This window comes from Arvicanthis niloticus, chromosome X (genome assembly GCF_011762505.2).
Source record: "Arvicanthis niloticus isolate mArvNil1 chromosome X, mArvNil1.pat.X, whole genome shotgun sequence".
NCBI lineage: Eukaryota > Metazoa > Chordata > Mammalia > Rodentia > Muridae > Arvicanthis > Arvicanthis niloticus.
Genome location: NC_047679.1, coordinates 128,989,142 through 129,010,528, shown reverse-complemented (window position 1 = coordinate 129,010,528; position 21,387 = coordinate 128,989,142). Strand labels below are relative to the sequence as shown.

The 21,387-nt window shown below is 46.7% G+C and overlaps 2 protein-coding genes across 3 annotated transcripts; both read right to left on the bottom strand.

Annotated features, from left to right (window-relative positions):
* Positions 1–6,825: 6,825 nt before the first annotated feature.
* On the bottom strand, positions 6,826–13,346 carry Fam50a (family with sequence similarity 50 member A). Its single transcript, XM_034486446.2, has 13 exons — positions 13,101–13,346; positions 11,779–11,863; positions 11,579–11,678; positions 10,964–11,109; positions 9,426–9,502; positions 9,229–9,295; positions 8,702–8,763; positions 8,461–8,537; positions 8,041–8,095; positions 7,812–7,860; positions 7,648–7,718; positions 7,409–7,519; positions 6,826–7,007 (listed from the first exon to the last, which is right to left on the bottom strand). The coding sequence occupies exons 1-13, from the start codon at positions 13,209–13,211 to the stop codon at positions 6,999–7,001; spliced, it is 1,020 nt and encodes a 339-aa protein (XP_034342337.1). The 5' UTR covers positions 13,212–13,346; the 3' UTR covers positions 6,826–6,998.
* Positions 13,347–14,389: 1,043 nt separating this feature from the next.
* Gdi1 (GDP dissociation inhibitor 1) lies at positions 14,390–21,331 on the bottom strand. 2 transcript variants are annotated; one of them, XM_034485109.1, is made up of 11 exons: positions 20,885–21,331; positions 19,580–19,687; positions 19,321–19,420; positions 19,032–19,166; positions 18,419–18,617; positions 18,028–18,159; positions 17,129–17,228; positions 16,092–16,263; positions 15,692–15,836; positions 15,531–15,585; positions 14,390–15,436 (listed from the first exon to the last, which is right to left on the bottom strand). In XM_034485109.1, exons 1-11 carry the CDS (start codon positions 20,927–20,929, stop codon positions 15,284–15,286), a joined length of 1,344 nt encoding a protein of 447 aa, XP_034341000.1. In that variant the 5' UTR covers positions 20,930–21,331; the 3' UTR covers positions 14,390–15,283. The 2 variants fall into 2 exon arrangements, with proteins under 2 accessions (XP_034341000.1, XP_034341001.1); XM_034485110.2 differs by having other exon boundaries at positions 19,580–19,814; positions 20,885–21,078.
* Positions 21,332–21,387: the final 56 nt, after the last annotated feature.

The following is a 21,387-nucleotide window of genomic DNA, read 5'->3' as shown; positions in this document are numbered from 1 at the left end:
CTGCAAGTTGTCTTCTGACTACATACACACTATGACAATAATATTCACACCCAGACACATACACACTCAAACACAACAAACAAAAAGATCACCAAAGCTTGGCATAGTGGTGCATGTCTATAGTCCCCCACACTAGGAAGGTAGAGGCAGGAGGATCAGGAATTGAAGGCCATCCTCAGCTACATAAATGACTTCAGGGCCAGCATGGGTAACATAAGACCTCATTTAAAAACAAACAGTATCTAGACAGCTGGCTCAGAAATTAGAGCATTTGCTGCTCTTCCAGAGGACCTGGGTTCAGTTCCCAGCGCACACAGTGTGCTCACAACCATTTATAACTCCAGTTCAGGGGATCTTTTACCCTCTTCCAGTCTCTGCAGGCACTGTACATGCTGCACAAATACACATGTAGGCAAAACACCTATACACATAAAATAAAAATAAACAAATCTTCTCTGAGAGGTAGTAGCACACACCTTTAATCCAAGCACTGGGGAGGTAGAGGCAAGCAGATCTCTATTGAGTTCTAGGCCAGCCTGGTCTACAGAGTGAATTTCAGGACAGCCAAGGCTATGTAGAGAAACCCTGTCTCAAATAAACAAACAAATTAATTATTAAGGCAAGCCGACAAATAAATAAAATTTCAAAACAAATAAAGATATATATAAACCGTACACTTCTGCCCACTTGCCCCTCACCACCTGAGACAGTAAAGGAGAGCTGGTGAGCGGTCCCCACCCCTCACCAGCTGCAGCAGTTGGGAGAGTAGGTCCTACACCTCAACAAGGCAACACATTGGAGCTGGCCCTGACAGTGAAGGCAAGGGTGAGACAGCCCAAGGGCATGAGAGGGAAAACTGGCCCAACTCTTCATCAGCTGCAGCACTTAGGAAAATGAGCTGGGTAGCACAGTGAAACTTGCTCTGGAGGTGTAGGTGCAGGTGAAACATCCTGGGGGTATAAAAGCAGGAGAACAGACCCTGCCTCCAGCTGATGCAAGCATTGGGTGATATAGCCTGAGCAGTTCTGGAGAGCTTACCCTGGTGGTATGAATATGGTAGAACCAGCAAGCTGATCAGCTCAGTTACCACTCAGGCCCAGTTCCAGGGCTTTGAGTTGGCCCACCCCAAAATCTACATCATCTATGAACTGCTGAAGCACTTGCAATGGCCAGTCCTGTGGATCCAAAGCTGCAAGATCTCAATGACACAGGGCAACAACAGGATAACTAGTAGGAATCCCTGTGAAAATCTAATATTGATAGTGTCATAGAAGCCTTGAACCAGACCAATAACTCATTGCAATGAACATTTGCAAGTGAAGATGTGTAGGCAAAAGGTTATACTGTGAGGTACACTGTAACACATCAGAGCTTCCACAATGAGATATTTTCTAAGCTTTGTTTTGTTGTTTTTTTCTTTCCTTTTGAGGGGGAGGCTGCAAGGGCAGAGGGTGGATACAAGAGGACAGGGAGGTGAGTGGGAGTGAGGTGCATGATGTGAAACTTATAAGGAATCAGTAAGTTTAAAAAAAATCACACTTGAGAGATACTGTCTCTGAGCTTAGCTAATAGGTACAGAGCTTGGCACTCTGCAGGCAAAGCTCAGAGGATCTGGAGCTCTCATGGTGCTGTTGGGGTTGCAAAATAGGGCAAACCTTAGAAGGAAACTGTCAATATCTGCAATATTCTCTATGTGGCATAACAAACAACAAGACTATGCATGCATGATACGAAAAGACATGCAGCTAGCTGTTCAGGTATCAAGTGACACATGGGGTCAGGGAAGAGGAGTGTGTAGACAATCTACACTTTGTATACAAAAGTGAGAGACAGGATGCATATTTATATGCTGTTATCTTTGCATAGAGAGAAATAATGGAGGATCAATGGGTAGATCACATCCAATCTTTGTTGGGGTCATTATGGGAACAAGACGGCTGGGAATGAATGAGGTACCTTGCTATCTAACATCCATACTAGCTTCCAGCTCATCATTCAAGGTAAATGAGGGGGATAAGAGCATTGTATTAGTTACTCTTCTTATTACTATGGCATAATACCTGGAAAAAATTTAAAGAATGAAGAGTTTATTTTGACTCACAGTTTGCAAAAAGACCTGGTGATAAGGTATCTGATCACACTGAAGCAGAGTGATGCATGCTGGTGATCAATTCACTTTCTCCTTTCTCTCTTCCTTCCTTTTTTTCCTTCCTTTTTTAAATTTTTTTTTATTCAATTTGGAACCTCGGCCCAAGGGATGGTGCTGCCCGTATTAGTAGCAGGTCTTTCCTCCTCAGTTAAACCTCATTGAAAACACCCTTACAGACACACCTAGAGCTGTTTCCTACATGATTATGGATTCCATTGTTTTATTTTGTTTTTGAGACAGGGTCTCTCATAGCTCAGGTTAGCCTCAAGCTTACCATGTAACTAAGGGTGACCTTAAACTTTTGATCCTCCCGCCTCTGTCTCCCTGGTTCTGGAATTCTGTGTGCACTAAGTCTACCTGATGGCTTCTTGTCATTTGAATAGCATCCCACTTTCCAGACCTTTCTTCCTCTCTCCCCTACCCCCTGGCTCCTTCCTTGTAAGATAGAGTAATGCTTTGCAGCCCATGCTAGCCTCAAATTCTTAATTCTCCTGTCTATGCCTTCCTATAATCACATATCATGCTTCATGTCAGTGATGCCCTTTGGCCAGAAAGGCCCCATAATTTTCCTTCATTTTTTATTTCTTTGTTGCACACAAGTGACAGGGAATAGAGTGTTAGTGGCAGAGTACTCTCAAAGTACCTCCAGCATTACAAAAGAAATAGAAAAGGGAAAGAAAAAAGAAACACAGGAATGAAACCTTGTTGTGAGAGGTATTAGAAAAGACAGCAAATCCAGCTAGCTCCCAGCAGCCACCATGTTCCTGCTCTAGCACTATCGGTGGCACCAAATGGCCAGTGGCACCAGCCCAGGATCCATGAAACATTGGCGTGGCTGCTGCTTCTACCAGTCAACTCCATGGCGTCCTTGGTTCTAGACATGGGCCTTGGTGTAACTCCGCCACCCTCATAGTATTTAGCTCAATCCCAGACAACAACCATCATTCATGTGGTATTCGGTAGAAAGAAGACTCTTAATGCTTAAAGATTATCCAATAGATTTATATATTAGCAAATACTCAATACACAAGAGGCCCACACAATTAGAATTGTTAACCCAATTACCTAACCTTGATATGAATAACTACCTGAGACTGCTAGAGACACTTACATCTGCCTCTCTCTCTCTTCTCCTCCTCCTTCTGTTGCTTATTTTTACCAATAAAATCCTGAGCCTTTAGTGAGAGAGAGGAGGACGACGAGGAGAGAGAGGTGGAAGGACAATGGAGGAGAAGCACGTGGCCTGGGAAAAATGCAGGGTATAAGGGATCTCATAGTGGTAAATCTGGCCAATCTAGGCATGCAGTTTGTATTCATAATTATGAGTTGTGTTTTCTTTGATCGGGCTTATTTGGGTTGGAGATTTACTGCAACCAATAGCCTCCCTTCTCACTGTACTACCTATGTACACACTCCACACCTACAACACCTGTTCCTTTGTGAACTCATGAATTTCCAGAACATTGAATGACATCTCCTGGCAGCTCCTTTACTTCTTTCTGCAGTCCTGTGTTCTCTTCTGAACTCTACATCTATCTCAGAGAACCTCCCAAGGACCTCTGAGACTGTGTCACACATAGTTAACCTTCCTCAGGCCAGCACCAGCCTCCACGAATTAGTTTCATGCAGAGACAGTTAAACCCCAGTGGCCACACAGCACAGAAATCTGAGGAACTGGTCCCTCTAGTTCTACTCTTCCAGCTTGGCCTCTCTGATGGTTAATGATGTCAACTTGTCAGGATCTAGAGTCTAGATTCTAGACTTCCAAGATCAAGTCAGATAGGAAAACCCTCTTTGTGGGTATAGGTAGCACCAAGCTATGGGCCAGAGTCCCAGAATGAATAAAAGAAGAAACTAAGCTGAGTACCAGCTTTCACCTTCCCTGCTTCCTGGCTGTAGATGCAATGTGACCACTTCAAGCCCCTGCTACCATACTGTCTCTGCCATGATGGACTGCACCATTCAATTGTGAGTCAAAATAAACCCTTCCTTCCTTTAAAAAAAGTTATGTGCATTGGTGTTTTTGCCTGCCTGCATGTCTATGTGAGGATGTCTGATCCCCTGGAACTAGAGCTACAGACAGTTGTAAGCTACCATATGGGTAATGGGACTAGAACCTCAGTCCTTTGGAAGAGCATCTAATACTAACTGCTGAGCCATCTCTCCAGCCCCCCTTCTATAAGTAGCTTATGTCAGGTATTTTACTGCAACAAGGAATATAACTAATATAGCCCAATATTTCAGACAAAGGGATCTTGTGTTCTACCATGGAACAGCATTCTGTGTCTTCATTGGCCACAAGAATATGACCTCTCTAGCCAGGTATGTTGATGTGATCTCAGCACTCAGGAGGCAGAGACAAGTGGTGCTTTGTGTGTTTGAGACCAGCCTTTGTCTACATAGTGAGTCCCATGATAGCTATGGCTACATACACTCTTATCTTTGGGCTGGAGAGATGGCTCAGTGGTTAAGAGCACTGGCTGCTCTTCCAGAGGTCCTGAGTTCAATTCCCAGCAACCACATGGTGGCTCACACCATCTGTAATAAGATCTGATGCCCTCTTCTGGTGTGTCTGATGAGAGCAACAGTGTACTCACATACATACAATAAATAAAACTTTTAAAATACTGTCTCAAAAACCAAAACAAAAACAAACAAAAAAGTGGCCTTTTAAAAAGATTTATGTATTTATTGTATACAGTATTCTGTCTGCATGTATGCCTGCACAACCTGAAAAAGATGCCAGATCTCATTACAGATGGTTGTGAACATGCTGGGAATTGAATTCAAGACCTCTGGAAGAGCAGTTTGAGCCATCTCTCTAGCCCAAAAGTGGCCTCTTTTTTTCCTTACAGACCCTTATCCTCTTAGTCTTGACCCTACGGACTTCCCAAGCACTTGAGGTTGTTTTCAGGAAATAGATTGTTCCCTATGAAAACTAGGGATTAAACTTCAAGGATTTCCTTTTCCAGAAGATGCAGGACTAGAGAGGTAGCTCCTATGTAGGTATGACCTACCCAGGCTCAGAGTCCCCTGGGCCTCAGATCCATATGAATGTAGAGTTCAGGGAACTCAGGGGCTAAAAAGGGGACATGAGGCACTAATACATGGATGAGATAGCAAAGAGGGGACTCTTTCTCCACAGTGCCTTTTCTGATGGTTTCTCAAAGGACAGACTGGCTGAGGCACACTGTCCACCCCCCTGAAGCTGTAACACTGACCATGGAGACTGAGAAAGGTAGACATGGATATGGCAAGTGAACAGTGACTTCACAGCCCTATAGTAGCCATGAGTGCTGGGACTGGGAAGAGAAGCTAGGAGAGGTTGCTTGGCCAAGACCCCATGGAAAAGGCATCTAAGAAACACAAGAGGGCCAGACAATGGTGGCGCACGCCTTTAATCCCAGCACTTGGGAGGCAGAGACAGGTGGATTTCTGAGTTGGAGGCCAGCTTGGTCTACAGAGTGAGTTCCAGGACAGCCAGGGCTACACAGAGAAACCCTGTCTCGAAAAAACAAAACACACACACAAAAAAACCAAAAAAAAAAAAAAAACCCAAAAAAAACAAAAAACAAAAAACAAAAAAAAAAAACAAAAAAAAAAAAACAAAAGAAAGAAAGACAGTCAGACAGACAGACAGACAGACAAGAGGACACCAGGACCCGGAAGGAGGCTTAAGTAAGTATTCTCTTTCCATTCCAGAGCCCTGTCCAAGCCTGAGGATTTGTCCTCATTTTAAAGAACAGCATAGCCAGGCAGTGGTGGTGCATGCCTTTAATCCCAGAACTTGGAAGGCAAAGGTAAGTAGATGTGAGTTTGAGGCCAACCTGGTCTACAGAGTAAGTTCTAGGACAGCTATAGCTATGTCAAGAAAACCTGTGTCAAAAAATAAAATAAAATAAAATAAAATAAAATAAAACGAATGGGTGAAATGAAGAATCCTTTGGTATGGTCTGTGGAAGAGGTTGACACAGGATCTTACTCCATAGCTCAGGCTGGAGTGGAACTTGCTGTGCAAGCCAGGCTAATCTCAAACTCATGATCTTTTTACTTCTACCTCCCAAGTGCTAGGATTATACGTATACACCACACACCTGGTGAAATGACCAAAATATTCTATAAATTTTATTTCAAAAATGTTTTACAGCTGAAGAGATAGCTCAGTTGATAAAGTTGTTTGCCTTGCAAACATGAGATTATGACTTTAATCCTCAGAATCTGTATTTTTTAAAGAATTATTTATTATTTATTTAGTGAGAACAGTTTTGCTGTCTTCAGACACACCAGAAGAGGGCATCGGATCCCATTACAGATGGTTGTGAGCCACCATGTGGTTGCTGAGAATTAAACTCAGGACCTCTGGAGGAATAGTCAGCACTCTTAACCACTGAGCCATCTCCCCAGTCCCAGAATCCATATTTTTTTTAAAGCCCAACATTGATAGTGTACATGTGCAATTTTAACACTGGTGAGGTAGAGACAAGTGGCTCCATGAGGCTCACCGACCTGCCAGCCTAGTGTACTTGGCAAGTTCCAGGCCAGTGAAAGATCCTGTATCAAATAACAAAAAAGTTGGACAACAGAATGACAACCAGGGTTGCCTTCTTGTTTTCACATGCCTCCTTCCAACATAAATATGCTATAAAATAAAGCACAGGTTCTTATAATGCAGGCACTCCAGCTCCAACATGTGGACTTTTTTATTGTAAAAGGGAAAAGCAGTAATGACAACATCAGGTCAGGGAATAGCAACTACCCTCCTTCCAGAGTGCTCTGGCATGGTCGCCTGAAGCCCTGGAGACATGGGTGCACACTGGGGAGAGCCAAGATCATGCCCACTTTTGGATGCTCACCGGATCTGGTGTGAGGAAAAGGGGACACATAGGATAAGGAATGAAAGCCAAGAAATAAAATAAGCAGCGTAGGCTAGTGTATCACCCTACTCCTAACCCCGCCCCGTGTTTGTGTGTGTGTGTGTGTGTGTGTGTGTGTGTCATAGGAGTCTTGCTATGTAGCCTGGGTGTCTGGAGCTTGTGCTCTTCTTGCCTCAGCCTTCCTAGTAGTGGGATTACAGGTATGTGCCACCATGTCATATTAGTTATCTCTAGTTTCCTAGCAAGATGATTGCTGGGCCACTGAGAGCCAGGACGACTCCTACTCTCTTGACTCTGAGTTGCCCAGTCCAGCAGCAGAACCACTAAGAAGTGTCTTCCCAGGATCTAACCTTCCTGTTCCTGCCTGCCTTCCCTGCCTCCTTACCGTGTACTTGTCCCATTTCTTCTCTGGGTCATAGGGCTCCCAGCGACTGGCAGGAAAAATGTGCTTGTTCTTCTCATACCAGCTCCTCAGCACCACTTTGCCTGCATGTGACTGAAGAATGAAGGTTATGATTCAGGGTCATCTTATCTGACCTTGCCTTCCTGTGACTTCTCCCCAAGATTAACCTCTCTGACAGGTTCAAGGCACCTTTGCCTGCCCGGTCCATGGCACTAACATACCTCATCCTTCTCTACAGTGGCATCACTGAGCAGTCGTACATCATCATGAACATCAAAGTTGAAGAGTGGCCCTGTAGGAGAGAAGCAGTAAGCTCAAGGTCATGCTACTGCCCTTCCAATATGTTGGAGCAAGTTATAGGGTGAACTAAGCTAGAATCACTCACCACTTTTTCCTCGTGCCTTGGTAACAATGAAGTCATAGAAGCTGTGATGCTAGAAGCAGAGGATTAGAAAGACTAGCTTGATAATCCATCTGGGGTTCTATCACCTACTACACTCCATACCCCTACCTTCAGGTACCACTGCATCCACCAGCCCTGGAAGAGTGCACAGCAGTAGGGTGACTCTCCTATGAAACCACAGAGTGCATGACCCAGGGTTGAAGGAACTCACGTGGGGGATGATTAAATCTTCCTTGATGTACATGAGCTGTTCCACCCCTGCTGACCTAAGAAAGAGAGAGGAGAGGATGAGCAACTGGAAGTCATCAGAGTTGGCACAAGGGGCCAGGAAGTGGTGGCCACAGTGCTTTAAGTTTAAGGGAAGCTGCGTAGTTTAATGAACCTGGGATGGGAGTCCCAGTATCTTCCACTTCTGAACCATACCACCAAGGTAGGGCTCTCTCACCTAAGCTCTCTACAGCAGGAAGGTCAGAAAAAAAGAGCTATAGCTCTCCTCTTTGAGGAGTACAGTGCCCAGCATTACATCTTCCCAGCTGTGAAGCAGTCAGCAGAGTTGTCTGATACCCTGGCTGGGAAGGCAGGCTCTTCACAGATGCACAGCACAGGAACACATAGTGCATACTGTGCTCACCTGAGCTCACTGAAGTCTTTCCGCAAGATCTCTAGTGCTTTCTGCAGGAACTGCTGCATTGTGTTGCCTTTCTTCATCTGCAGAAGCAGGTATACTTCAAGTTGAGAAGGAAAAACAACAGCCCAAACAAATACTCCCAAGAAAGCAGAGACTCACCCTGCTACCCCCAGAGGTTTCCCAAGTCAAGACTGTCAGTTACTTTCCATTGAATTCAAGACAAGGGAGGCCTTCTACTGCCTACCTTAACTGTGCGCCGGTGCCCAGAGCCATCCCAGTAACTAAAGGTGATTTCAATCTCTTCACCTACAAAGAAGGGTGCCTTAGCCAGGTAGTGGTGCAAGACTTTAATCTCAGCACTCAGGACACAGAGGCAGGTGGATCTCTAAAGGCCAACCTGGTCTACAGAATGAGTTATAGGACAGCCATGGCTACATACAGAAACCCCGTCTCAAAAAAAAAAAAAAAAAAAAAAAAAAAAAGCAAAACAAAACAAAATGAGTTCCTCTTGGTCTCCAGACCTGAGCTTAGAGTTTCCTTGGTACTGGTATATAGGTACAGACTTTGGGATATTTGCAAGAAAACTGTTTGGGCCTTAGCCCTGTTCTCTCACTGTCCCAACACTGGACCACACACTGGGTCTCATGTAGCCAAGGCTGGCTTCAAACTAGCCATGTAGCTAAAGATGACCTTGAACTTCAGAGCTCTTGCCTCAAGTGTCCTGAGTGCTGGGTGACAGGCCAAGCCACCATATATAGCTATAGCACTCACTCTTGATTTTTTCCTGCTTGGCTTCCCACTCCTGGCGTAGCTCTTCCCGAAGCCGATTCTCCTCCTCCTGAAACGAAATGGACAAAAGATGAGATTTAGGGCTATTCTAGGTGCATCATTAACCCATTCCTGGGCTAAAGTCTCTACCAAGTTCATGATCAACACCAAAGTCAGTACCAGGGCCAGGCAGTTTTTACCTCCCGGTCCCGGTCAGGCAAAAAGCTTGTGTCCACATCAGGGTTCTTCCCCAATTTCTTCTTCTTTGTGGTGATCTCTAAAGCAAACAAGACAAAGAACACCTTATTTTTCAGAAAATGATTCTGTTGGCTTTTAGACATAATCACATTTATATAGCTCTGGCTGTCCTGAAACTCTCTATGTTAAGCAGGGTGGGCTCAAACTCACAGAGATCTGCCTGCCTTTGCCTCCTAAGTCCTAAAATCAGTGTACCACCATGCCTGGCCTGAAAATAATTTTGATCTCATGAACCTTTTAAGTCTCTCAGGCTCTTGGAGCTTGAAGAACTACTGACTTGTATAGTCATAGTGGCACATACTGTTAATCTTTGAAGAATAGACCAAATGGATCTAAGTTTAAGCCCAGTTTGGTATATACAGTGAGTGCCAGACATGCCACAACCACAAAGAAACCCTTTCTTAAAAAAGAAAGAAAACAAACAAAACCCCAAACTAACAACCTAGATAAATAATAAGCATGAACTAAAACAACAACAACAACAAAAATGCCAGGGGCCTGGGTGCCCAGGTCCTTGCTAAGACCCCAAAATGAAATCTCCAGATGGAAGGGGAAATCACACCAGGCCGTGCTTTTCAAAAGCTCCAGTAAACTAGATGATGTGTACACACCTGTAATCCTAGCACTCAGAAGGCTGAGGTAAGAGCAGTGAAATTTGGAGGCCAGCCTAGGATATATAAGACTATCTGAAAAAAAAGCAGTAATACACAACCTTTCCACTAGCCTGTGCAATATAGAAAAGCACCTAAGGTGGAGGCAGGATAACCATTAAGGCTAGCTTGAGCTGCATGAGACCCTGTCTCAAAATAAATGAAGGAAACAAAACAAAACACTACTTGCCACATACACCCCTGAGCACAACTGAATATGTATGTTAATAAGGTGAATATGTAGCTAAATAAGGTGTAATGGTATTATTTCAGATACTGTTGGATTACATGTACTGCTAAAATTACAGTGAAGGAAGCAGTATAGCAATTATCCCCCTCCCCCGTGCTGTAGGGAAAGCAGCAATTTTGAGTGTCCTGAGCCTATACTGACCCTGTGGCCTGTCAAGGCACAGAACAGATGTGCATACATAAGGCTGTACTTTGGAGACACAGGATTTCAGCAGGTGTAGATCAAACTCACCAATCACAATTAAGCATTGCCCAGTGGCTGTTTGTGGTGAGTAGTTACCATATTCACAGACATTCCCATTATTTCAGAAAGTTTTAGCAGGCAAGGCTAGTCCAGATTATATTCTCCTTTCCTCATGTGCTGTAAATAACAGCTACTGGATCCTTTTAGACCAGGCACTAGTAGTACTCTGATAACTTCTCACACTAGTGGCTCCTATATAGGGGCTATTGGCCTAGCTCTGACTCAGTCTTCTGGTGACTGAGGCTAAAAGAAAAAATAAATGAATGTGCTTCTTCCTTTGCTGGTCCAAATGTCAGTCCAAATGCCAGAACAGAGCTCTGGTGGGCAGTGCTCTCACCTTCCCTCTCCAGTTCCTCCTCATACATGGCCATTTCTTCCTCCTCTTCACCTCCCTCTTCTTCTTCCTCCAAGGTGAAGGACAGGCTAGAGATCTTCCGCTTGGCCTCCTTCTTGCGCTCCTTCTCCCGAAGCTTCTCTAGTTTCCTACCAAGGCATGAGTGGCCATCATGCCCCATGTTCCTGCCCTGAGGCCCCTTCCCTGACCCAGAGCCACTGTGTGCCTAGCATGGGGTCTACTCAGCACAGGCTGGATCTCCCCAGCACCCCAGAGGGATTCTATTTGCTCTAGTTACTTCAAGCTCAAGGGCAAGACTCTGATTATGACACATCAAGCATGGGACAGAAAGGAATGGGGACAATGCAGGCTGTTCAGGCACCCAGTAAAAAGAAAGGGCTCAGAAAGGACTCACCACCTTTACAGAGGAACAGAAAGAAAGATAAACCTGGAAAGTGAGAACCAGTGTGGAGCTCAATAGATACCACAACTGCTCCCAAAGCAGGAAATGGGTTCTCCCTAATGGAATGGGAATGGGAACAGCCTGACCCACCCCCAGGAGTTCCCAAGCACTAAGCTGCACTGTAAGGGGAGAACTGCTGAGGATGGGGCACCCACAGCTGTAGCTCCTTTGACTGCTCCTTTTTTGCCAGCTGCTTCTCTCGCTCCTTCACCAGTGCCTCCTGTTTGGCCTTCATGTCATTCAGGGTCACAAGACCTGTGAGGCAAGAAGACATGGAATGAAAGGCTAGTCACCCAGGGCCATCAAAGGCGTGACCCCTGGGTATAGAAAAAGGTGGTACATATGTCCTGCTCACCAACAGTACTGGACTTGAGCTCTGCTTCCACAGCATCATAATGTGCAGAAAACTTCTTGTCAATGTTAGATTTCATTATGTTCTCCTGCAGAGGAGGGACATATCAGTGACGGCCATCTACCACTCCACTATGGAAGTGGCAGAGTGGCTGTAGGTCATAGATCCTAGTCCTAGATTCGTGCCTTGACATGCTATGACATGATCTTAAAAAAGAAAGACACCCTCCCTTCCTTTTCTGGGTAGAAGGGTCCATGAAGCTGGGAGGGCTAAAGGAACCAAAGGAGGTTCTTTCCTTAGCATCTTTGAACTGCTCTGGCCCCCTCTTCAGGTCTCCTGCTGGGGACCAGTACCCCCTCAGTAGCCTATAGCCACCACCCTACTCACCTTTGGCCTTTTTCCTACCCAGCCTTTAAGCTCAAGCTCCTGAGACCCAAGCCATAGGATTTCAGGAAGAGAAAAACCAATAAAAAAAAAAAAAGGGATCAAAATGACCAACCCCCGGAATTCTCCTCCTTTTTGGCCTAGGATACTGTCAGCAGCTTTCCATAAGGCCACTGTTCTTCAGCCCGGCCCCATATTAATAAGTGCCCTGTAGGTACTTTGAAGGCACCTCCAAATGAGTAGCCAGCAGAGGCAAACTTCCAGCTGCCAATGAAGCAATGAGGTCAGAGCTGGAGGACTAGGTGTCTATACAAGCACAGCTGATGGTTGATATCTGAAGACTGGTTTGGGGCTTTGGCTTCTCACTTCCCCAGATAGGGCCTGCTCTCACCTGGAGAACTAAGATCCTGCTCTTCTCAGGAAGTCTTGCCCAAAGGATCAAGCTGAGGTCAGCTTGGTACTACACCCCTGAATCCAGTGACCACTCACTGAAGAAGCCCTGGAGGAAGCTCTAGTACTCTGGGATGCTAAAGGCTCTGTAATGAGTGAGACTCAGTGGCATACCCCTGTGCCTCTCCACAGGAGGCGAGGTCTTCCCAATAATCATTGGAAGGCTGGGAACATGAACTATGAACTACGAAGTACGAAGGTCTGTACTCAGGAAGAGTGCCAGGGGTCTCACCCAACACCAGTGTTACCAAGAATCACTGACTGTGGCTCCCAATCTCTGACATGGACCAACACTGAGCCCATTTTACAGATTAGACTGTCTTGGCTGACTTCTGTTACCAGAGATGCACAGCAAGTCTCGCCACCAATGCAGGGCCCGCCCTCCGGGCACTCATAGCCCACCGTTGAGGTCTCCCAGAGACAAGTGGCAGGAGACCGCCAAGGTGCCCGCGTGGAGCGCAAGCTCTGAGGTGCCCCGGCCTGGCCCACACCTCTGCAATCCTCTGCTTCATCTGCTCCATTTGCTCACGCTGCTTCTCCCTCTTCTTCATTAGGTGCATGGCGCGTCCTGCTTCGCTTGCAGCGCCCTTGTACTGAGCCATGGTGGCGGCGGCGGTTTCGGCGGAGGCAGCAGCGGCGGCGGTTTCAGTGGAGGCGGCAGCAGCGAAGACAGCGGGAACTGATTTTGGCTTGGAGAAGTCCCGGAGGCGACGTAGACGGCAGATTTAGTCAGCTGATGCATGACGTCAGCCACCGGGGAACGTGCGGACGCCGGCCCTGCCCTACGCCCGCGGCTCTGACACGTGATTGCACCTCGCCCCGCCCCACAGGAGGCCGAGTTCATCCCACACCAAGTATTGCGGAAATCACCACTCCTTTCTGCTGGCTCTTTGTGACATGGAGCTGGGTCCCGTAGCTTCCTGCATGCCCTCAAAGTTAAATGCTATCTTAAGCTGGACCTCCAGTCCTCCTAACTTCCTTCTGTTGGTCCCAAGGCTGAGCTCACCGCTCCTCTGACTAGGCTGATGGAACTCTTTGAGCCATGTCTCGAAAAGTGTGCCCCTTCCCGTGGAGTCTGTTTTTTCCCTGCTTGGTTACACACTGACACTATTTTGTTGCTTGGGTTTCTTTTACTATCATCCAAGGCTAGGTCCGGGTCCCTTTGCTTCCTCCAGACTGAGACTCCTGATACCCTCTCTTAAAATTTTTTATGAGGCAGAAGAGATGGCTCTGACAATGATAGGGACTGGATATTCTTCCAGAGGACAGAGAATCGATCCCCAGCACCCAAATACCTCACAAAAGACTGTAACTCCAGTTCCTGGAGATACTGGCCTCTGTAGCCAGCAGATATGCAAGTTATGCACATCCATCTAGGCAAATAGCCATACACATAAAAATTTTAAACGTGTTTACATGTTTGTGTGTGCTCAAGCCACTGAACATGTGCAGAGGTCATATTGTGGAGTCAGTTTTCTCCTTTCACCTTTGCATGAGCTCCAAAGATCAGACTCAAGGTTATCTGTAAAGTGCCATTATCCATTGAACCATCTCACCTGTGCTATTCTGCTTCAGGGAGAATAGTATAGCCTTGAACCCCAAAACTTCACATCTGCCTTCTCTGATTTAGAAACCACTAGTAAACGATGATCCCATCCAACACCAGCTGACCTACTTCATCTGCCTTGATCCTTAAGGATACAGTTTTAATTCCAGAAGCTAAATTGCCCCAGTCCTGCAAAACAACCCAACCTTTAACAAAGAACCTAAAGATCCAGACTTAGGTTTCAATAGTTTTATTGGGAGGTTGTTTTCTGTGAAATACACTAGAGATTGGGGAAGGGTTCACATTCACTTTGCAAGGTAAGGGTTTCTCACCACTAAAGGAAAAGGCATAGGGCAGGGCACACCGGGGTTTGGATCCACTTTCCTACCTCCTTCTGCTTTGCTCACATTACTTTTTCTCAGTGAACACAACACAAAAGAAATTCAAAACAGATCAACCTCCAGAGGGGGTCACACACCTAAACCTTCTCCCACACCTCAGGCTTTGCCAGCACTGGGAGAGGCCAGGGCAGCTCACTATACAGCCCTAGGCTGCATAGAAAGGCTGAGGGCTCAGACAGGTACTCCAAAGTTAATAAATTAGAATAAATTATAAGGAGGAGGAGGAGGAAAAGGAAGAGGAGGAGGAGGAATGCAATTTTGTACTGGGAGGGTCCCTTCTCTCCAACACATAAGAGTTGGGGGAGGAGATGGGGTATCTCCAAAGGCCACTACATTTGGGACTAAGAGCAGTGGGGATAGAGTCAGCTTTTCTTCCACTCCTTCCCAAACAGCAAAATTGGGGGCACATGCACACAAGCGTACGTACACACACACACACACACACACACACACACACACATACACACACACACTCACAAAGTCCTCTTTCCCTAGAACAAGGACAGACCAAGAAAGAGGATACTATCCAACTCCCATCTCCCAAACCATCACTAAGGATAAGGATATAGTCAGTGAATCAAATCAATAAGGTGGGTGATTGGAATGTGGTGGGGAAAGCAGAAGATGCTGGAAACAGGGATGCTCAGCCATACCATTTCCCCTGCCCTAGAGAAGGACACATAAGTTGCGGAGAGGGGAACAGGGGCTGGAGGTGGGGAGTCAGCAATCACTGATCAGCTTCTCCAAAGACATCATTCTGTTTGCGCTTCATGTTCTCAAAATCAAAGGCAGAACCAGCCATGCGTTTGTAGATATCTTTGATGTCGTTGCACGTTGTCTCAAAGTGTGTGGTAGCATCATAAGAACAGGAACAGAACACCTGTAAATAGGCAGAACCCCAGGGCTCATGGAAGTCAGGCTGAGGATCTTGGGTAGACAGCAAGAATGAGGGCTGACTGGGACAGCCTTTTTACCTGACTCTCTGAACCATCATCAATGGGCTCATATAAATCACTGATAGCCACAAACCTGAGGGGCAAATGTAAGAAAAGAGAGAAGAAGAAGAAAATCTCATAATGGGCCTTGCCCATTCCTAGTCCCCAGCCTCCCCATCAAGTTTGGCTCAGCCCCTCACTTCTGGTCAATTGGTTCCAACAGCTCCAATGCAGGTTCAACCTCCTTTTCTGGTTCTGCAGTCTCTACGGTGGTGCTGGCAATGGCGATGTATTTGCCCTGTGCGGCCACGTTGTGTGCATAGGAGATCATGCACACATAGATGTCTGACCATAGGAAGCCACTTGGTTAACATGTACCAGAGGAAATGGTCACACAAAAAGCAGTTCCTAGGGGCTAGACAGGAATCTGGCCCACACACCCCTGCCCCCAACCCAACATGTAAACTGCATCCAAACTGTCATTATCATGAAGAAGGTAAGAGCCCAGGCCATCCGATCCCCAGGTACATTCCTGTAATAAAATGTCACAAGAAGTCCCAAGATTTCTTGTGAGAAGAAAGGCATAACAGCCTGGCCTACCTGACTTCCTGTTGACCTGGTTCTGAGGGATGATAATTTGGCAGGAATTGGCATCATTGGTATTCTTGATGGGGTGGCTGAGGATACAGATGATGCGAATAACCTGACCAGCCTTTCGCACACGGTCTGGGATGTAACTGGGGTCACAGATCAGCTGCTTGCAGCGGGCCACCTGTGAAGGTACCAGGTTTTGTACCTGTTGGATCACCCCTTGTCCTAGGTAGTGTTAAGCTGAGCTAAAAGTAAAATCAGGCAGCTCTGAGCTGTCATCACTGTCCCTCCTGTATGTAGTACATAACCCTTAAAGCTTAGAGAGATCAGCCCTCACATACAGGTCTAGGTGACCCTACTGTTGAAACACAATGATCACAAAAATGTGTTTTTTTTTTTTTTTTTTTTTTTTTTTTTTTTTTGCTCTTGCTGGAGTTTTTATTTAAGACCGTTTGGCCCAAACTAGTCTCAAACTCAAGATCTTTTTCCATCAGCCGCCTCAATTCTCATGCCTTACCATACCAGGCTGAAGGATGGTTGGGGGAAGGAGGCATGTTATCTCAGTTGGTAGAATGCTTGTCTATCATGCATAAAGCCCCGGGTTAGATTCCTAGCAATGCATAAGCCAGGTATCTTGACACACACCTGTAATCCAGCATCAAGAAGGTGGAAGCACAAGGATTAAAAGTTCATCCTCAGCTACTACAGTATTTGAGGCCAGCCTGGGATACAGGACACCTTTTCCAAAAGAATACTTTCAGGAATACAAAACATGTGACTTCTGAAAGATACTTCTTAATTGATTTAGATCCATCTGCCTTGACCTTCTGAGTACTAGTTGTATGCCACTACACTTGGCAGTTTGAAGAATCTTTTTTGCCAACAGGAATAGCAGACTTTTATTGACCATCTAGTCCCTAGCTATAAGGTTCTCAGGGTTAAGTGGCAGCAAACTCACTAGTAATAAGGCTCCCTAAGAACACAGCTCTGAAAAGGACCAAATCTTACTCAAACCATGATAATACAAATGCACAGGGCAGGCTTACCTCTCCCTCAGATTTTACACCCACCACCTTGCCATTCTCCATGATGATGTCATCCACTGGTTTGTTCAGCATGTATGTTCCCCCATAGATAGCACTCAATCTGTAGTAAGGAAAATGACAGGGAAGTCTTCTCAGGAAAATGGAGACCAATTCTACTATACTCTCCCCACCCCAACAGAGAGGCAAAGAAACTACAAAGGTAGACAGAGTTCAACTCCAACTGTTTCAGGTGTCCCTCCCATAAATTTGGGCCCATCTTCACACATTCCTTCCTCTCTGGTATTTCCACCCATAATATTCTGTTCTGCAAAGGTAAATGGAAGGTAGCATGAAGGAGTAGCTCCACATAGAAATGGCCCAGGAATCAAGAATAAAGAACTCTCTGTAAAAAAAGCCAGCCCCCAGGGAAGCCCATACTCAAGGTCCTGGGATCCTAGACTTAGCCTTGGCACTACCAAGAGCTGGGGGAAACTATGTTCATGATGAACTAGTCCTTTACTTTGTATTTCATTTACTTTTTAAATAAATTTTATTTTATTTATTCACATGTATGTGTTTTGTTTACATGTATGTCTGTACACCACGTGCATGCCTGATGCTTGTGGAGGCTAGATGAAGGTTTGGGATTCTCTAAAACTGGAGTTATGGATGGTTGTGAACTACCATGTATGTTGGTATTGGAACTGAACCTGGGTCCTAGGTATAAGCAAGTACTCTTATCAGCAGAGCCATCTCTCCAGCCAGTACTCTGCATTTTAATGCACTAGGGCTGTGCCCTCATTACCCAGGGATGGAGTATTATACATGAAAATTCGATGGGGAAGTAGGAGATGCCACAAAAAATTGAAGGTAATTTCTATTCTTGACCTTAATGCTAGCTGAAAAAGACAGATCCTCACCTGGCAAAGCCCTGGGGCAGCTCACCCAATCCATAGAGTGGGTATAAATATGGGCTCTTGCCATACCGGGCCAGGGACTCACTGTACAACTTGATGCGGTTAATAGTCTCAAGACATGGCTGATCCAGGTAGCTGGGGAACAAGAGCCAGGGAAGATGCTTTGACACCAGCATACTTGTTCACCCACAAAGACACCAGCCAGCCTTCCCACCACCCTTTGTGACCTGGAAAAGATGTGGGTCAAATGGAGAGGGATGGAAATGGAACAGGTGAGCTTGGAGCTGAGTACAAGAGACATGCAGGGTGGGCAGTAGGTACAATAGGCAGGTGTGGGGAGGGCAAGGTGTGAGCCGGACAAGGGGCTCCCATCACCAGCCAGCTTTCCCCTCACTCATCAGTGCGGTAGAGCGCCAAGGCATGGCCAGTGAAATCAATGACATCTTGACCAAGGTCAAACTTCCTGTAGACATCACGCATGCTGGTGGTCTGGGGATCAACACCCTCAAAGGTTTTGGGGTCATTCTCATCAAAGTTTGCCACAAACACCAAAAATTTTCGGAAGCGTCGTTTTTCAAACATGCCCATCAGATCTGAAAGAAAGGTATTGAGAAGACCCTTTGCATTACTGGGACACAGAACTACTCTTTCCACCAGAGCAGGCCAGGAAAGTTGTTGCACTGGCTCTGTCATGTAACACACTGCCCCACCCTTACTTGGTCTCAATTTTCCTATTTGTGGAAAGAGGCCCTCCCAGCTCCACTTAGGGATACTATAGGGGGCAAGTAGGCCCTTTGACAAAAAGGAATCCTCTTCCGTGAACTTCCTTTCTGGCAACTTGCCAAAATGGGTAGCACTGTCCAATAAAGATACTAGAAAGCAAGGGGCCTCTAGGACTACATGGAACTAAGATTAGGTTCAGAAAAAGAGCCTTTTGCCTAACTGTCCTGAAAATAGTCTGTCCCCTCTAGCCCCATTATTCTTTGGTTAAGGACACTGATACTCACTAGAAGCCAAGGCCTCAGTCTCAGTGGATGGCACTTTGTAGATCTTGCCCCCCTTGTATACAAAGCTGCCCTCTACCACCTTGAAGTCCAGATAACGAGTCACTTCTGTATACAGTAGCATCTTTACCAGCTGACCTGTGTCCAGAGGGAGTAAGGGACATAGGTGTGTTTTCCTTCAAAAACTCTTAGTAGTCTGACTGACCATATTCTGGAACTTGACCGCCCCAGCCGCCATCTTCCCACTCACCACCCCTATCACCATATACAGCATCTTTTTAATCTCCCTCACCATTGGCCATGAGGAATTTGGGGATCAAGTCAACATTCCAGTCTCGGCCCCGGCCCATTGATTCAGGGGGCCCTTCCAGCAACTGAAAGCGCTTATATAGCTGTAAGCAGGACAGGAAAGAAAGAAAAATGTTAAGGACCAACCCCCCTTTCCAGCTCTCCTGCCCAATACCCAAGAATTATTTCGACCCCTTACACTTATGTGGGAGACTAACAAGGAGTCTGGGTCTAAGCCCAGGTCTAAGAATAAGAAATCTTACCTCCTCCAGGGGTGTGATGGAAGAGCTCTCACCCCCATAGTAGGGGTTTCGGTCCATATGCAATACCTTCTTTCCATTCACAGACATGATGCCAGACAGGATGCACTCCTGGAGAAGGAGTGGCATTTGCGGCTATACCCCATCTACTCTCCAGTTTGCATCTCTGATTTGTCCCTGCCTCATGCTCACCACAAATTTCATAATGCAAAGCTCTGGCTCTTTCCAGTGCCTAAAACTGGGGAGGGGAAAATGGCTTCATATGACGTTTCTTTTCTAACCCTGCTGAGTAAACTACTAGAGCATTAAAGGAGGCTTGGGGGGCAGGGGGGGGGAACTGAGCTTCCAGCAGCTTCCATGTCTTCTAGCGTCAACAAGCCAAGGGAAGTATCTACCTACTCTGAGTCCACCAAAAAAAAAAAAAAAAAAAAAAAAAGACAACGAGTCTACAGAAGATCCAATTCAAAGGACCTCTGAAAGAGAAGGCCAAGTCCTTGAAATCCCAGACTCCACCCTGCTCCTCCTTCAAAGGGCAGGAGCCCCTGACTCTCTTCTGGCCGTATCCAATGGTCTAAACTCAGGGTTCAAACTAAAAAGATTTAGGGGTGGGGTGGGGGTGGGGGAAATAAACACCCTCACCAGTCACTGTCACTAACCCAAGGACAAAGGCTGAGGATATATATTCAGTCTGAGGTCTCCATGGGAAACCGAATTGAGGCAGAGGGAACATGGTCACTAGCCCCCAACCCCCCCCCCACACACACACACACTTCTGCTGTTTCTGGAACATTTCATGGGTTTTCTATCCCATCTCAAAAGGCAGAAAGGCAGGATGAGGGCCCACCCTTGAAAAGCCCTCATACACATATCTTCATACTCCATGCCCTAGTGTGATCACAAGATGGTAAGGGATGCTAATTAAGGATTTGAGCAGGTGATGATTGCAGGCGAAGGGTGGGGGCTGGGTGCAACGGGTCCACTGTATGTGTGTGTGTGTGGGGGGGGGTAGTTAGTTTTCCACCTTAGTGACACAGATAGGGAAGATGAGGGGTCCGGGATTAAGATCTAGGGTGGGGAAATACAGGCCGAAATGGGGCCCTCTACGGAGAATTGGGAACTGGCATCCACATACTGGGGTGAGGTAGTGGGGTGGGCATGGGGTTGGCTTTTCCAGGGCCAGAGCCAGAGCCAGGAATGCAATGACTGGAAGATGGGTCGGGGAAACCCGGACTCTGCATCACTGCGGGGTGGAGTGGGTTCGGGGGAATGGCATGATGCAGGGCTATGAGCGCCTGAAGTGGCACTTACGGTAAGACCTGTCCCCAGCACAATCACATCGTATTCCTCGTCCATGGTCAGGCCTTGGTACTAGCGTCCTCTCTGCTTCTCCTCCTCCTCCTCCACCTTCACCACAGCAGCTGCTACCACTGCTTCTACTGTTCCTGTTGCAGGTGCCGCTGCTGCTATTGCTGCCGCTGCTGCCGCACTGAACTAAAGATGGCGTCTATCGTCGTCTCCCGATCCCTACGCAGCGTCAATGAGTCCCTCTCCCTCCTCTGGCCCCGCCACACCCAACCAAAGCCACCATTTCCTCGCTTGTTTTCTGGGAGGGCTTCTAGCACCTGGCTCCCAGAACCAGGACGACTGCAGGAGTTAAAGTGGCTCTTAGTGAGCCCGGAGGAACATGGGGCGGGGCAGGCCAGTGGCTGGCGGCAGGTGCTGCGTCCTGTAAAGATCCTTACGCGGGAGCTGCGCGCGCCCCGCCCCGCCCCGCGCGCTCCCGTACCACCACCACCCCCCCTCCCCGGGAG

Bases quoted from the DNA above. Each gene is read 5' to 3' on its own strand.
- Fam50a (XM_034486446.2), bottom strand. From the start codon at position 13,211: ATGGCTCAGTACAAGGGCGCTGCAAGCGAAGCAGGACGCGCCATGCAC. The intron at 8,538-8,701 runs GTAGGCAGTAGA...CTGCTTCTGCAG, and splicing joins GGCACCGGCGCACAGTTAAG to ATGAAGAAAGGCAACACAAT. The intron at 7,719-7,811 runs GTGAGTGATTCT...TCTCTCCTACAG, and splicing joins CAAGGCACGAGGAAAAAGTG to GGCCACTCTTCAACTTTGAT.
- Gdi1 (XM_034485109.1), bottom strand. From the start codon at position 20,929: ATGGACGAGGAATACGATGTGATTGTGCTGGGGACAGGTCTTACC. The intron at 18,160-18,418 runs GTGAGGGGAAAG...CTTGTTCCCCAG, and splicing joins GCGCTCTACCGCACTGATGA to CTACCTGGATCAGCCATGTC. The intron at 17,229-18,027 runs GTGAGGATCTGT...TCCTTACTACAG, and splicing joins CTGCCCCAGGGCTTTGCCAG to ATTGAGTGCTATCTATGGGG.